Raw genomic sequence first — 13,141 nt, 5'->3', positions numbered from 1 at the left:
CTACTATGAAGTTGGTGCTTGATTTTAAGGAGAGAGCGGCTTACCAGGGAAACCAGTCTCTGATTTTAGGAGCTTAGAAAATGACGGGAGAACCTGGGATCGAGATTCAGTCAGCCTCTCATCCGCGACACCGATGGACAAGAGCTTCCTCCAGACAGGCCCAAAGGCCAATTAAAAAAGTCTACGAAAGAGCAATTATGTGAGACTATCAGGGTACAGGGGTGACAGGGCAAATTATAAGCGTCTTATGTGGGATGACGAGGAGATTAGTACAAAGGAGTGGTTTAAGTGACTCAAGAACTGGGCGGAGTGTCCCACTCATACAATTGCTGGAATCTTTGAGCTGCATGTGCAATTACTGCGGGGTGGAAATATGGCCGTTGGCTTGTTTCCTGGCTAGTAAAAGCGCTAGGAAGGCTAATTTTTTTTATTGTTTTGTCCTCGATTGTATGTTCACTAAGGAGACTGTTTTGTATGAAATCAAAACCTTTTCCTGGATGTCATGTTACTCACAGTTTTTTGTTAAAGTGACTGGAAAATAACATGGAAAAAATGTTCGACTCTTGTTGGAAAGAACTCGGATTCAGTCGTGGAATTTTTTTCCAATATGTCTGTGTCAGTTACTTTCACATTGAGTCACCAGGCTTAAAACTCAACATCACATTTCTTACTGCACAAACTCGGCTACACATCGGCACCCAAATCTTAGCAGTATGCAGGATGTTTGTTTCATTGACTAATCTAGTTTAATCCGGAATAGGAATCAGAATGTAATAGGTTCGACTCCTGTTGGGAGAACTCGGAATTTGTTTTGTGGATTATACTTGTGTCACTAACCGAAATTTATCTTTTACAAAAAAAAATCGGTTTGAACTAAACTTTGGTCTTTGTAGCGCGCGCGCGATTTCTCAATAGATATTTATGTAAAAGGCCCATGGTGAAAAGCACTTTGTAAACTAGCTTGTTCACACTGCATTGGGAAAAGAATACTCTATTTTTTTGAATCAAATTTATGCAAGGCTGGACTGCGTAGAGAACTTAACACGACAGCGACATGATAGAGACCAAACCGAGAATCAATTTTGTTGATTCTCGGTTTGGTCTCTATCATGTCGCTGTCGTGTTAAGTTCTCTACGCAGTCCAGCCTTGCATAAATTTGATTCATTTATATTTTTGGCTGATTAGATCTTTTACAGATCCTGCGTATACCTACAGCATTTTCGTTGTGCGGTTCCTTGCTTATAGTTTGCTTCTATTTTTTTAACGTTTTCGCAAGCTTATGGACTTAACTTCTGGCTCAGCCCACAAGCTTTCAAAAACCAAAAAGAACTTCACCTCGCGCAAATTCAATAACTCACTCGCACTTCACCTTGCGCAAATTCAATAACAAACATACATGTATTATTGGCGGCCGCGTGTCACACAAATAATGATAAGAAGATTGAGTGTTTCACTCAGTTTTATTACAGCAGTTAACTGTCATATAGTTGACATCAAAGCAAATACGATATATGAATTATGTATAACTGTTTCTCCTTACCGGTTAACTGATTGCTTTACAGATGTGTTCTATTGTAATAAATATCTTAAGACCACTGAACAGTTTTCAATTGAGTGCCCTGAAGCCAAAACCAAAGTAATAACTCTGGCCAATCACAACAGACTAAACAGCGTAATGAACCAATCAGAACTCGAAGCAAAAACATGTAACCGGTGCCAAGCGCGGGAAAATGCGCGCGAAAAAGTGGCGCGAGTTATGTCGACCAATCACAGCGTAGTAAAGGAAACTCGAAATTACTTTCGACACTCAAATGAAAACCACTCTATGATGTAACACATATGGTGTGTCTAGAAGGGCCTTTTACAAAAGGCTTGTATTACTACCACCATATTCTCATCACCTGCCTGCGTGAAGACATATTGATAATGAAAGAAGAAATTACAGACTGATCTTTAGCATAAATCTATGATCTCCTGTAGTTGATGATCTTCCTTCTTCTCCTACATACTAACAATGAATTTGCTTTGTAAGGAGAAATTACATGTCGATTGCTTACAAGAGCTCCTTCTATAGCTACACAAAATCCCTTGGTTGATTATTTTTTTATTCTCATTACCTCTATGCTTAAGAGCCTATTTACACTGTAAAGAGAAATTACATGTTGGTCAATCTTAAATATGAGAGTTCTACCCTTGTTATAGAGGGCATAATGCCCAGTCTATTATATGCTAATGTATGCCTTGTATACGAAAGCTACTATGCTATTCCATATCTGGTTGAGATCAATGATCAACTTATATCTATACAGACTACAATAATTGTGATCTGTATAGATCATATCATAAGTTGATCATTCTGCAACATATGCTATCCATATGTGCCATCTTTACAAGCTATAGTAGTAATAAAAATGACCCTTCTTTTGAGCAGTCAAACTTGTGGATTTCATGCACTAACTCACAAGTTAGATCATTACATTGAGCCGAAGTTTAGCTCTGGGCCCAGTTGTTAAAAAATCCCCGATCAAAATGTAACCGAGGTTTGTACGCTCGTTAAAAAAGTTGATCTTTAACTGAAGGTAAATAAAACTGAGTCTAAAGGAGTCTGAGTTTAAACTGAAGAGCAAAAATGTTTTGGGAAAATGCTTATTGATTAGTAATTAAGCTTTAAGGCTATAATCAAACTTCCCGTTAACACAGATTAGTTTAATCGAACTTTGAACAACTGTCCATGTGCCCTGGTTTTCAAAGGCTAAACAGCTTCGTAATATACAATAATATTTACAATTATGTCTTTCGAATCAGGCCGACTTTCACTGCCGCCCTTCACCAACATAAAAAGAAATTGGCCGACAAATTTTAGCGTGGTCCATGCAGCAGCCAAAAGAGTTTCCGTCTTCAATAATTTGTCATTGTCATTGTCATGCGCGGAGCTACTGGAGCAGAGGTGTAGTTTTTAGGGACTTGAAACCCCCACTTAAACAATGGCTTTTTGATCGACCATTAATGTGGTCTTTTCAAGAATCTCTCTCTTCCATTTCTTACTAATAGAAAGTCTATATTGATAACTCATCCACCAGCGAATCTCTAATCTGCTGAAAAACGTATTTTCATGTGCTAATTGTATACTGTCCGCATCAAACTTTCGTGTATATGACGGCGCCTTCCCGATTACGCTTACACAGTACTTCACCCTAATTTCTTCTAATGGTGGCTAATCCAAAGTAGGAAGGTAGAACTATTCATGCTATTCTATACATAATACCACAAAATAGCAGCTAAAAAGCGGAACTAAACTACAACGCCACCTCCTCTCTTCGCCTCACTCCCACCACCCACAAAAAACTGCGCTACGCAGGCAGCGTTCACGAAAGAAAATAAGACCAGAAAATGTCCAAACTTGCACGGCTTACAACGTAAGCCAAGAAACTAAGAAAAAAAAAACTAATTTTTCAACTGTACCGTGGGGCATTTGAAAAGCTCGTTTGTACTCTGCCGTGTATGGTGCATTTACCTACTTTACAAAAAAAAATCTTTTTGCCCGGAGGGGAGGTTTGGATTTGCTAGGAATGACTAATGAATTTGAAACTGAAAAAAGGGAAAGAGATCTCCTAACCTTGTCAAAGCTGCTTCAAATTGGAATCATGTTAATGTGAGCGCTGCCTGAACTACCAAAAAAAGCGTTTTGATATCTTCATGTTACCTCATAAAACACTTCAATATCACTCAGAGTAAAAGAGTTGCTTCCAGCAAACCACGTACATGAACTTCCTGACGAATATCCTGAGGGAATGGCATAGGAGTGGCCACAAGAGGTGTACCCACTGTTACTAGCTGTGCGAATGTCGTGCCCGCCACCAAAGGTCGGGCCATAACCGCTGGTATCGTATGTGGCGTGACCATGATATCCTGACTTGAGCCTAAGCTTAAGAGGTTGGTACCCGTGGGTGTTGTACAGCGAGTAGAGAAATGCTGTACTGGAACTTCTGTAACTTGAAGCTGGAAGAAAGATAAACACGTTTTACATTGAAAAAGGAATCGAAAAAATAGATAACTAAAAAAAGCTATAATACGATGATCTGTGCATGAGCACGAACCCCTACTAGTTACCTTAAAAAACAAATTTTGTACCGTCTAACTACTCATTCACCGAAGGTAGTTGACTATCCCTTCATATCACAGGTTAATAAACCGCCGCCCAGAGCTTCTATATGTTGCTTCTACATGTTATATCCCTATGACCAGAGCGATAATACTTACCACTAGCCCAAGAGACATCTGTATATCCGCCAAATACGTAACTGCCGACTCTGATGATAGTAACAGTGGGTCCCTTTCCATCACATCTGCTATGGAATGTCGAGGACGCCCAGCCATGCGTAGAAGCCCGCCAACATAACACAAACCTACTACGGACTGAACTCTGAAGTACTGGGTTCAAATATGAAATCAACTGGTCCACATACGAGCTGCTGAGAATACTTGATCTATAGTAGAAGCCACCTAAACGAAAGAAAAATTTTTAAGGAGCACTCTTGTCTCTAGCCGGGAATTGATGATGATGGATTCGAAATTGTCGTTCAACGCCCTCTAATTTCGAAATAAGAACATTATTATCCTGTAGCTATACATATTTGACCCTGGAGAGGAGGTTTTGTTGCGGGCATGAAAACAGGTAGTGGTGATTTACGACCTTCAGGTAGGTGGGTGGCCCACTCTCAAACGCTGACTTCCTTCTCTTTGTGAAACGAAAGTATATCGGCGCCTCGACTCTACGGACCTCGGTTTGGTGTAAAAATAAGATGTGAAGGAAGGGGGGGGGGGGGTTGGGGAGAGGAACCTTCCTTTGATCCAGCACCGTAAGGGTTAGACGATTTGGACGAAACGCCTGTTTTTGCGGAGAGACAATATCTAGTAGATTGCGGATTCGGGAGCATTTAACATGTCCTGATGATATGCCTTTCTGGAAATTGGCCAATGACATGTTATTTGTACTATTTGCTTTACTGCAGCCGATTACCGCAATTAACTGGAAAACTCAACTCACGTTTATATACGCAGTAGTGTCCGTTTCCATGATAGTTTGACTGACAGGCACAGCTGTAAGACCCCACGGTGTTTGTGCAAACGGCGTTCGCGTGACAATTGTGCGAGCCACTTGTACATTCATTGATATCTGTAAAGTTTGTTACATTGAAACAAAACTGCTCAATTTCATGTTTGAATGTTTATCACATCATAACACAACTCATTATCTGATACCAGTACAAGACACTGCACCGAAACGCATGCGCTACAGGCCTTCCACGCATGCGCATAGCCCATTACCCTTAAATATCCTAATGTGAATAATTGTACAGCTGCCTCATTACGCAATTGCATAAATGCATATTTGTTAACTTGGTTCAGGCAGCAGTGATACAATTTTTTCTTAGGGGACCCCCGTTTTCAGTTTCACTGTAGTTATCTGTAAATACTGTTACTAATATTGTGTGATTGCAAAAATGCGCATTTTCGTATCAATTACACAACAACATTGTTTCTTCAAATCGTCTTAAGATATATTCATTAGATTAGAAGAGTTTTGAATTGATCATGAGCGTCGAAAGTTATTTCGCTTTTGTTATGGTTTTGCTATACGGAGATCTTTGATTGGTTGACAAAACTCGCGCTACTTTGTCAACAAATGAGAAGCAAAACCAACATTAACCAATCGCGACTTGCCCGCACTCGTTTTCCCGTGTTTAACACCATTATAAATACATGCATTTACTTTGAGTTCCAATTGGTTTATTGTATTTTTTTTATTTAAACATATTTTATTGTCAAAGTTTGCCCTAAGAGAAAAAAAAACTCATCGAGAAAGCTCGCTAACGCCTGTAGTGATTGGCTAGCGTAATTACTTCGCGACACTCAATGAAAATGCTCTTTTATACCATTTCTGATCGTCATCATCATCATCATCATCATCATCATCATCATCATCACCATCATCATCATCATCATTATTATTTATACATGTACAAGAAGTCGTACCATTACATCAAATGGTATCCTATGAGCTGTTACCACAAGCAAAAGAACTCTTCTATTTCTTACCGCTGCAAGTTTTTCCATTTCCAGTAAAACCGGGCTTGCACGTACAAACATAGGAACCGATATTGTTAACACAATTGGCTTTGGCGTGACAAACTGCAGGAGAAGCGCTACATTCATCAATGTCTGAGGAAACACAATAGTAACAGAAACTGAGTTAGTCTTTAGGTTCTTACACAAGAAACAAAGAAACAAATTTGCTAGGCTTTTTGAAACCGTATATGCTGACAGAAAATATCACGATTTCAGTTGGTGAACCTGTTACATGTGTTTTCTTTTCTCTTATAGTCTGTTTACAGGATTTCGTTGTTTTAACCTCACAAAAGAATGAAAGTAACTTTCTCTTGATGATTAAGACACAGTCTATTATTAGTAGTAATAAATGAGCGACGATCGCAGTTAAGTACGGAAATCAGTAACTGCGATTTTCTTATTTATAATAATTTTATCCACAGTTCAAGTATATGAACTGCATACACTCCACTTCCATCCCGCGTCATTTCAACAGGTATGATAGGTGTAGCCACGAGATTAAAATTTTTGTTTTGTCCTATTGTTTTGTTATCAATTTAAATATTTGTTATCACGTTTTAGTTTAGCCTTCGGAATTTAGTTTATGTGCATTTTTTCTAGCAAGTTAGTTTCTCGGCGTCGCGTTACGCAATCGTTTATTGTTTAGTTTGTTGCTTCGTTAGTCCTATTCTTTTCGTTTCAAATTAGTATAAAAGTTTTGTATTCCGCCCTTGTAAGCAGTTGTTGTTTATCCGGAGTTGCCGTACAGATCTTGTAAGTAGTTATATTTTCGCTTGTGAATTTTTGGTTTGATTTCTTGTTTGATTGTTGTACGTTCACTTTTTCTGTTCGCGTTTATTAACTCTGTATTTTTCTTTCGTTACATTTGTTATAGTGAATCGCGTAAAGTATTAAAGTGTGCATTCGAAACTGTACTTGGAGTGTCCACTACATTCATTCAAAGATCTGGTGAATGCCATGTTGTCCGGATCCGAAAGTCAAAGAAGACGCCGAGCCCATTCAGAAGAAGCCATCGATAGTTTACGACTGAAGAATTCGAGGTCAGGGTATTTGTCGAGAGTCACAGCATTGTGCCGAGCCACTGAAGTTCTTCTGAATGACGCTAAAAATGTTGATGAAGTCTCAGAGAAACTACTGGAAATTAATGAAGCTTTCGCTCGCTTCGAAAGGGCCCACTACGACTACATCGCTACCTTGGCGGTTGACCTAGAAGTGTGGGAAAGCGAAGCCCGTTATTTTAAGGAACATTGTCACCGAAAAATGAATTTTGAATCGAGAATCGAGCGATGGATACAAAGCGCAACAGCACCCGCTCAGACACACGAAACCGACGATTTGCCTTCTGAAGATTCCTTGAACATCGCGAGTGGCGGCAATTCACAGTTATCCATCAGACAGCTAAGATCCAAGCAGGCACTAGCGCATTTAAAGTTAAATCAGTTGAAACAAAAACAAGAATTATTACGCCGAGAAGAAGAGACGAAATTAAAGTTGGAGGTCTTGGAAGCTCAGTATGAAGTTCAACGGACTGATCTTCAAGTAAAGTTATTGCAAGACGAGGAGCCAATTTACTCTAACCTTTCGAACGCTTTTGAAGAACCGAATCCGTTTAATGGTGAAGTCGCAAACCCATCAAAGCAGGACGATTCTGAACTTCGGACCGAACAGAAATTTGGTTCTCAAGACACCCAATCACGCCTGAACCCGAACGCGCGGGAATTTAACGGTTTACCAGTCGGGTCCAACGCAGCTTCCGCCTGGCCTGAAGTGGTTATGGATAAGATGGCGTTAACCATAAAGCAGGGTTTTTCGTTGCCGAAGAAGGAGCTGACAATCTTCGATGGTGATCCTCTCGATTACTGGAACTTTATCAAATCATTTGAAAACAGCATTACACCCAACGCATCTTGCGAAAGCGAGAAGCTCATGTATCTCCTTCAGTACACATCGGGCGTAGCAAAGGACACGATCAAATGTTGTTTAGTCATGGATTCTTCCCTGGGATACCAAATGGCAAGAAAGCTACTTGAAGAGCGATTTGGACATCCCTTCACAATTGCTTCAAAATACGTAACTAAGTTAACGGACGGGCCACCCTTAAAGCCATCGGACCGTGTGGGACTGTTGGCATTTGCAGACCAGCTAAAGGATTGCGAACATACACTGGAATCTATCGGATATCTGGATGAAATAAACAGCGCAGATAACCTAAGAAGAATCGTTCAAAGACTGCCGTTTCATCTCCGAACAAAGTTTATTGAAGTCGCGGATCAAATCCAGCAAACTGGTCAGAGAACAAACATCAGCCACATCGCAGAATTTGTCAAGGTGAAAGCGAGAGCTGCGAACAATCCAGTGTTCGGTTGTGTGGTAGATGTTGCGCGTGGCAAACCAGATGACCAGAGGCGAACGTCAAAGGCGAAGGGAACTGCATCACCAAATGAACGTGTTACCACACTGAACACTCAAGAAACTGACCCCAGAGGAAGGCAGAGTGCGCATTACACCAAAGAATTTCCAGCCACCAGATATGCGATATGTCCAGCATGCAACGGAGCTCATTCCTTGGTGAAATGCAAGAATTTCGTCGACAAGAACTTCGAAGAACGTCTTCAAGTGATGAGAAAGGCTCAGTTATGCCATAATTGCTTTAAGTATGGTCACATCGCAGTGGGATGCCTAGCCAGGAGTACATGTGAAGTTCAAGGATGCAAGAGAAGACACCATACCCTGCTTCACCCTCCGTTTCCACAGCACCCGATGGAAAGCAGAGCTAGAGTAGCTGACCAAGGAACCCAAGTAGATAGTAGTACACCGTTACGAAGCGGACAAGCAAACAGTACCTCAGCAGGGAAAGGAAAGGTGTGCCTGAGGGTAGTCCCTGTGAAAGTGCGAAAGCATGATGCAAGCAAGACAGTGGAAACGTACGCCCTTATAGACAGTGGTTCAGATATATCCTTATGTGACAAGAATCTGGCAATGGAGCTCGGAGTACATGGCCACCAGAAAACATTCTTCCTGACGACACAAGAGAAAGAAGATAGCCCGAGAGTGGGTCATGAAATCAGCCTAACCGTGGAGCCACTTGACGGTACTGATAAAGTAGAGGTCAAAAGACTGTGGACTGTTGATAGGTTGAACGCTTCGAGTCGAAGTATCCCGTCAGAACAAGATGCAAAGAGGTGGCCTCATCTGGAAGACATCAATCTGCCAGGTATAAGCGAGAAAGAAGTCCGGTTAATCATTGGCACCAACGCTCCAGAGGCCTTCTGGGTATTAGAAGAAAGGCGTGGTGAGAGAGGAGAGCCCTATGCCATACGCACACCCCTTGGTTGGACACTGATGGGCCCAATGGAAAAGATCGAAAGCCAAGAATGCCATGCTAACGTTAACTTTGTACGTTCAGTGGAGGTCGCAAGAGAGGTTGATTGTCTCATGCAACAAGTTGAAAGGTTCTGGGCAATAGAAAACTTTGGAGTGACTCCTGACTCTAAGCCGTGCATGTCTGTGGAGGATAAAAGGGCGCTGGCGGTCATGGAACAATCTGTAAAACTCGAAGATGGTCGTTACCAAGTGGCACTTCCCTGGAAACAGTACCCACCATTCTTGCCATATAACAGACCCATGGCAGAACGAAGACTGAAAGCACTCAAGAAGAGGTTCCTACAAGATGGCGAACTGTTTGGAAACTACAAGGCCACCATGGAACAATACCTTGTTAAGAATCACGCAAGAAGAGTACCACAAAATGAGCTTCATGCAGAAGATAAGCCGCTATGGTATCTGCCTCACCACCCGGTGTTTAACAAGCCTGGAAAGACTAGAGTAGTCTTCGACTGTGCCGCAAAACACAGAGGAACATCCCTTAACGATCAGCTTCTTACTGGACCGGATCTAACCAATTCCATCGTTGGCGTGTTGACTAGATTTCGTGAGGAACAAGTCGCGTTATCTGCTGACGTAGAGTGTATGTTTCACCAGGTCAGAGTACCACCAGCCGACCAAGACGCGTTCAGATTCCTCTGGTGGCCGGATGGCGATCTAAGCGAAGAACCAGTAGATCATCGTATGGAGGTCCATTTATTTGGTGCAACATCGTCGCCTAGTTGTTCCAACTTTGCATTAAGAAGGACAGCAGATGACAACAAAGGTGAATTCACGGATGAAGTAGTGAAGACTGTCAAGAGAAACTTTTATGTTGACGACTGTCTCAAATCAGTTAAATCGTCTGAAAATGCTGTTGAAGTTGCGGATTAGCTCCGAAATATCCTCTCCAAAGGCGGATTTCGACTCACCAAGTGGTTATGTAACAGACCAGAGGTCTTGAACTCTATTCCTCAAGTTGAAAGAGCTCCATCAGTGCTAGACCTTGACCTAGACAAAGAGAAACCACCGATACAACGAACATTGGGACTTCACTGGGATATGAAGACTGACAAGTTTATGTTCAAGGTGGCCCTTAAAGACAGACCAAATACCCGCCGGGGTATACTTTCCTTGACGAGTTCCGTTTATGATCCACTTGGGTTTGTCGCACCAATCATCCTACCGGCCAAGAAACTGTTGCAAGATCTCTGTAAACAGAAGCTTGGATGGGACGATTCAATCAGCGATGTTGATAGCGAAAGGTGGGAGAAGTGGAAGAGCCAGTTGCCCAGTCTCTCTGATATAACAGTAAACAGATGCGTCAAGCCACCCTGCTTTGGAGACTTGAAGCTCGCCGAGCTACACAACTTTGCAGACGCGTCACAGATTGCATATGGGGCAGTCTCGTATCTCAGATTGGTGGATGTCGAGGATAGGATCCATTGCGCGTTTCTCGCGGGAAAATCTCGTCTGGCTCACCTTAGACCTATGACTGTGCCAAGATTGGAACTGTCAGCTGCTGTGTTAGCCGTTCAGTTAGACCAGTCTATGAGAGAGGAACTGGACATCCCGATCACGCAATCGACATTTTGGTCTGACTCCACCTGTGTGTTACAGTACATCAGAAATCAGTCAAGGAGGTTTCATACATTTGTTGCGAATCGACTGTCCGTTATTCACGAGAAATCGACACCCACCCAGTGGAGACACGTAGGTTCTGAGCTCAATCCAGCAGATGAAGTTAGCAGAGGTCTTACGGTGGAAGAAATGAGTGCAAACAGCAAATGGCTGAACGGTCCCCCGTTTTTGAGAAAGGAGGAGGAGTTTTGGCCTCGCGATCCTACAGTCCACCAACCGGAGCTATCAGAAGACGATCCGGAGATCAAACGTGACACCCAGTCCCACAGTCAATCCTTAATTCATCACCGAAGTGAAGACGTTCTCTCAAGCTTAACGGAGCAGTACTCGTCGTGGGAAAGATTGAAGAGAGCTGTTGCCTGGCTATTAAGATTCAGAACATGGTTGATCGCGCGATACCGCCAAAGTACGAGTAATGGTACAGCTCAAGGAAGTTTAGAAAGCACACCCTCCCTGACGGTGGACGAAATGCAAGAGGCTGAAAATGCTGTTATCAAACATGTACAAAGATTATCATTTCTAGAAGTCGTCGAGGCCTTGGAAAGAATTGGTTCATCCCATGGCCAGCATTCCCGTCAAGCAACTTGCGAGTTAAAGAAGTCAAAGATACCGGCTCACATGAAAAAGCTCCATCCGTTTTTGGACGAAAAAGGAATCCTTAGAGTTGGAGGAAGACTTGAAAATGCGTTAATCAAGTTTGAAGCAAAACATCCAATTGTTCTCCCTTATCGTCACCATGTTACCGATTTGATCATCTCTCAGCATCACCAGAAAACCGGTCACCTCGGTCAAGAGTACGTTTTGTCAAGTTTACGTCAATTATATTGGATAATAAAGGGACGTTCAGCTGTACGTCGAGTCATTAGCAGCTGTTTCCTTTGCAAGAAACTTGGAGCCGTGCGTGGAGAACAACTGATGGCGGACCTGCCAAAGGAAAGATTGATGTCAGGAGATCCGCCATTCTCGCATGTAGGTGTGGACTATTTTGGCCCCCTTTATGTGCGTCAAGCTCGCTCAAATGTGAAGCGTTATGGGTGCCTGTTTTCCTGTCTAGTCACTAGAGCTGCCCATATCGAAGTTGTTCATTCGCTCGACACCGATGGCTTCATTAACGCATTGCGAAGATTTATCAATCTCAGAGGAAATCCAACCACCATATGCAGCGACAACGGGACAAATTTTCGCGCTGGAGAGAAAGAGATCCGTGAATCGTTAGAGGATTGGAATCAGCAGTCAATCCACGAATTTCTACGTCAGAGGAAAGTCATTTGGAAATTTAATCCACCTTCAGCGTCGCATATGGGAGGTGCCTGGGAACGGATTATTCGATCTATTCGTAAGATTCTGAGGGCGTTGCTGGGGCAACAACTTATCTCCGACGAAATGCTGAGAACCATGATGACCGAAGTTCAAGGGATCTTGAACAGCCGACCCTTGACCCCAGTTAGCAGCGACCCGAAAGACCTCGAGCCACTTACACCAAACCATCTGTTGTTGCTGAGAGCCAATCCAAATTTACCCGTCGGCATTTTCAGCAAGGAAGATGTTTACAGCAAGCGCCGTTGGCGCCAAGTGCAGTACATGTCCGATATTTTTTGGAAGCGCTGGCTTAAGGAGTATTTGCCAACCCTTCAAGAGAGAGCAAAGTGGTCAGAGCCTCGTCGTTGTTTAGCGATCGGCGATCTAGTGTTGATCGCGGATGAAAACGTCCACCGTGGAAAATGGCCGCTAGCCAGAGTAACCGATGTTTACCACGGAAAGGATGGATATGTCAGATCTGCCAAGGTTGAAACGAGTTCGACAATTCTCATTAGACCGGTGACAAAACTATGCTTCCTCGAAGGAGATAAAGTGCGTTAATTCAAGTAGCTGAACTTTGAGCAAAGAACTTGTTTCTTCAGAAATAAAAGGGTTTAAAAACACTTACAATTCTAGTCAAAAAACGACTTAAACGCTCGTGTCATGTTGGTGACGCTATAACGAACTCTTAGACTTAAGTAGTTCATT

At 42.4% G+C, this 13,141-nt stretch overlaps 3 protein-coding genes across 3 annotated transcripts in view; 2 read left to right on the top strand and 1 right to left on the bottom strand.

Annotated features, from left to right (window-relative positions):
* LOC146481859 (uncharacterized) overlaps positions 1-13,141 on the bottom strand; it is a 68,867-nt gene that overhangs the window by 27,024 nt on the left and 28,702 nt on the right. The window contains exons 12-14 of the mRNA XM_085107587.1: positions 6,101-6,223; positions 5,049-5,177; positions 4,262-4,504 (exon numbers count right to left, since the gene is read on the bottom strand). Coding sequence (XP_084963713.1) covers positions 4,262-4,504; positions 5,049-5,177; positions 6,101-6,223 — 495 coding nt within the window. The remainder of the gene's footprint in view (positions 1-4,261; positions 4,505-5,048; positions 5,178-6,100; positions 6,224-13,141) is intronic.
* LOC146481862 (uncharacterized) lies at positions 6,657-10,398 on the top strand. Its single transcript, XM_085107844.1, has one exon. The coding sequence runs from the start codon at positions 7,088-7,090 to the stop codon at positions 10,385-10,387; it is 3,300 nt and encodes a 1,099-aa protein (XP_084963970.1). The 5' UTR covers positions 6,657-7,087; the 3' UTR covers positions 10,388-10,398.
* On the top strand, positions 10,393-13,114 carry LOC146481861 (uncharacterized). Its single transcript, XM_085107865.1, has one exon. It carries the CDS (start codon positions 10,556-10,558, stop codon positions 12,992-12,994), a length of 2,439 nt encoding a protein of 812 aa, XP_084963991.1. The 5' UTR covers positions 10,393-10,555; the 3' UTR covers positions 12,995-13,114.

The sequence above is a fragment of the Pavona decussata genome, unplaced genomic scaffold, assembly GCF_977016875.1.
Source record: "Pavona decussata unplaced genomic scaffold, jaPavDecu1.1 SCAFFOLD_48, whole genome shotgun sequence".
Lineage (NCBI taxonomy): Eukaryota > Metazoa > Cnidaria > Anthozoa > Scleractinia > Agariciidae > Pavona > Pavona decussata.
Note: the sequence above shows the minus strand (reverse complement) of the source record. Positions and strands in the feature narration are given on the sequence as shown.

Bases quoted from the DNA above. Each gene is read 5' to 3' on its own strand.
- LOC146481862 (XM_085107844.1), top strand. From the start codon at position 7,088: ATGTTGTCCGGATCCGAAAGTCAAAGAAGACGCCGAGCCCATTCAGAA.
- LOC146481861 (XM_085107865.1), top strand. From the start codon at position 10,556: ATGAAGACTGACAAGTTTATGTTCAAGGTGGCCCTTAAAGACAGACCA.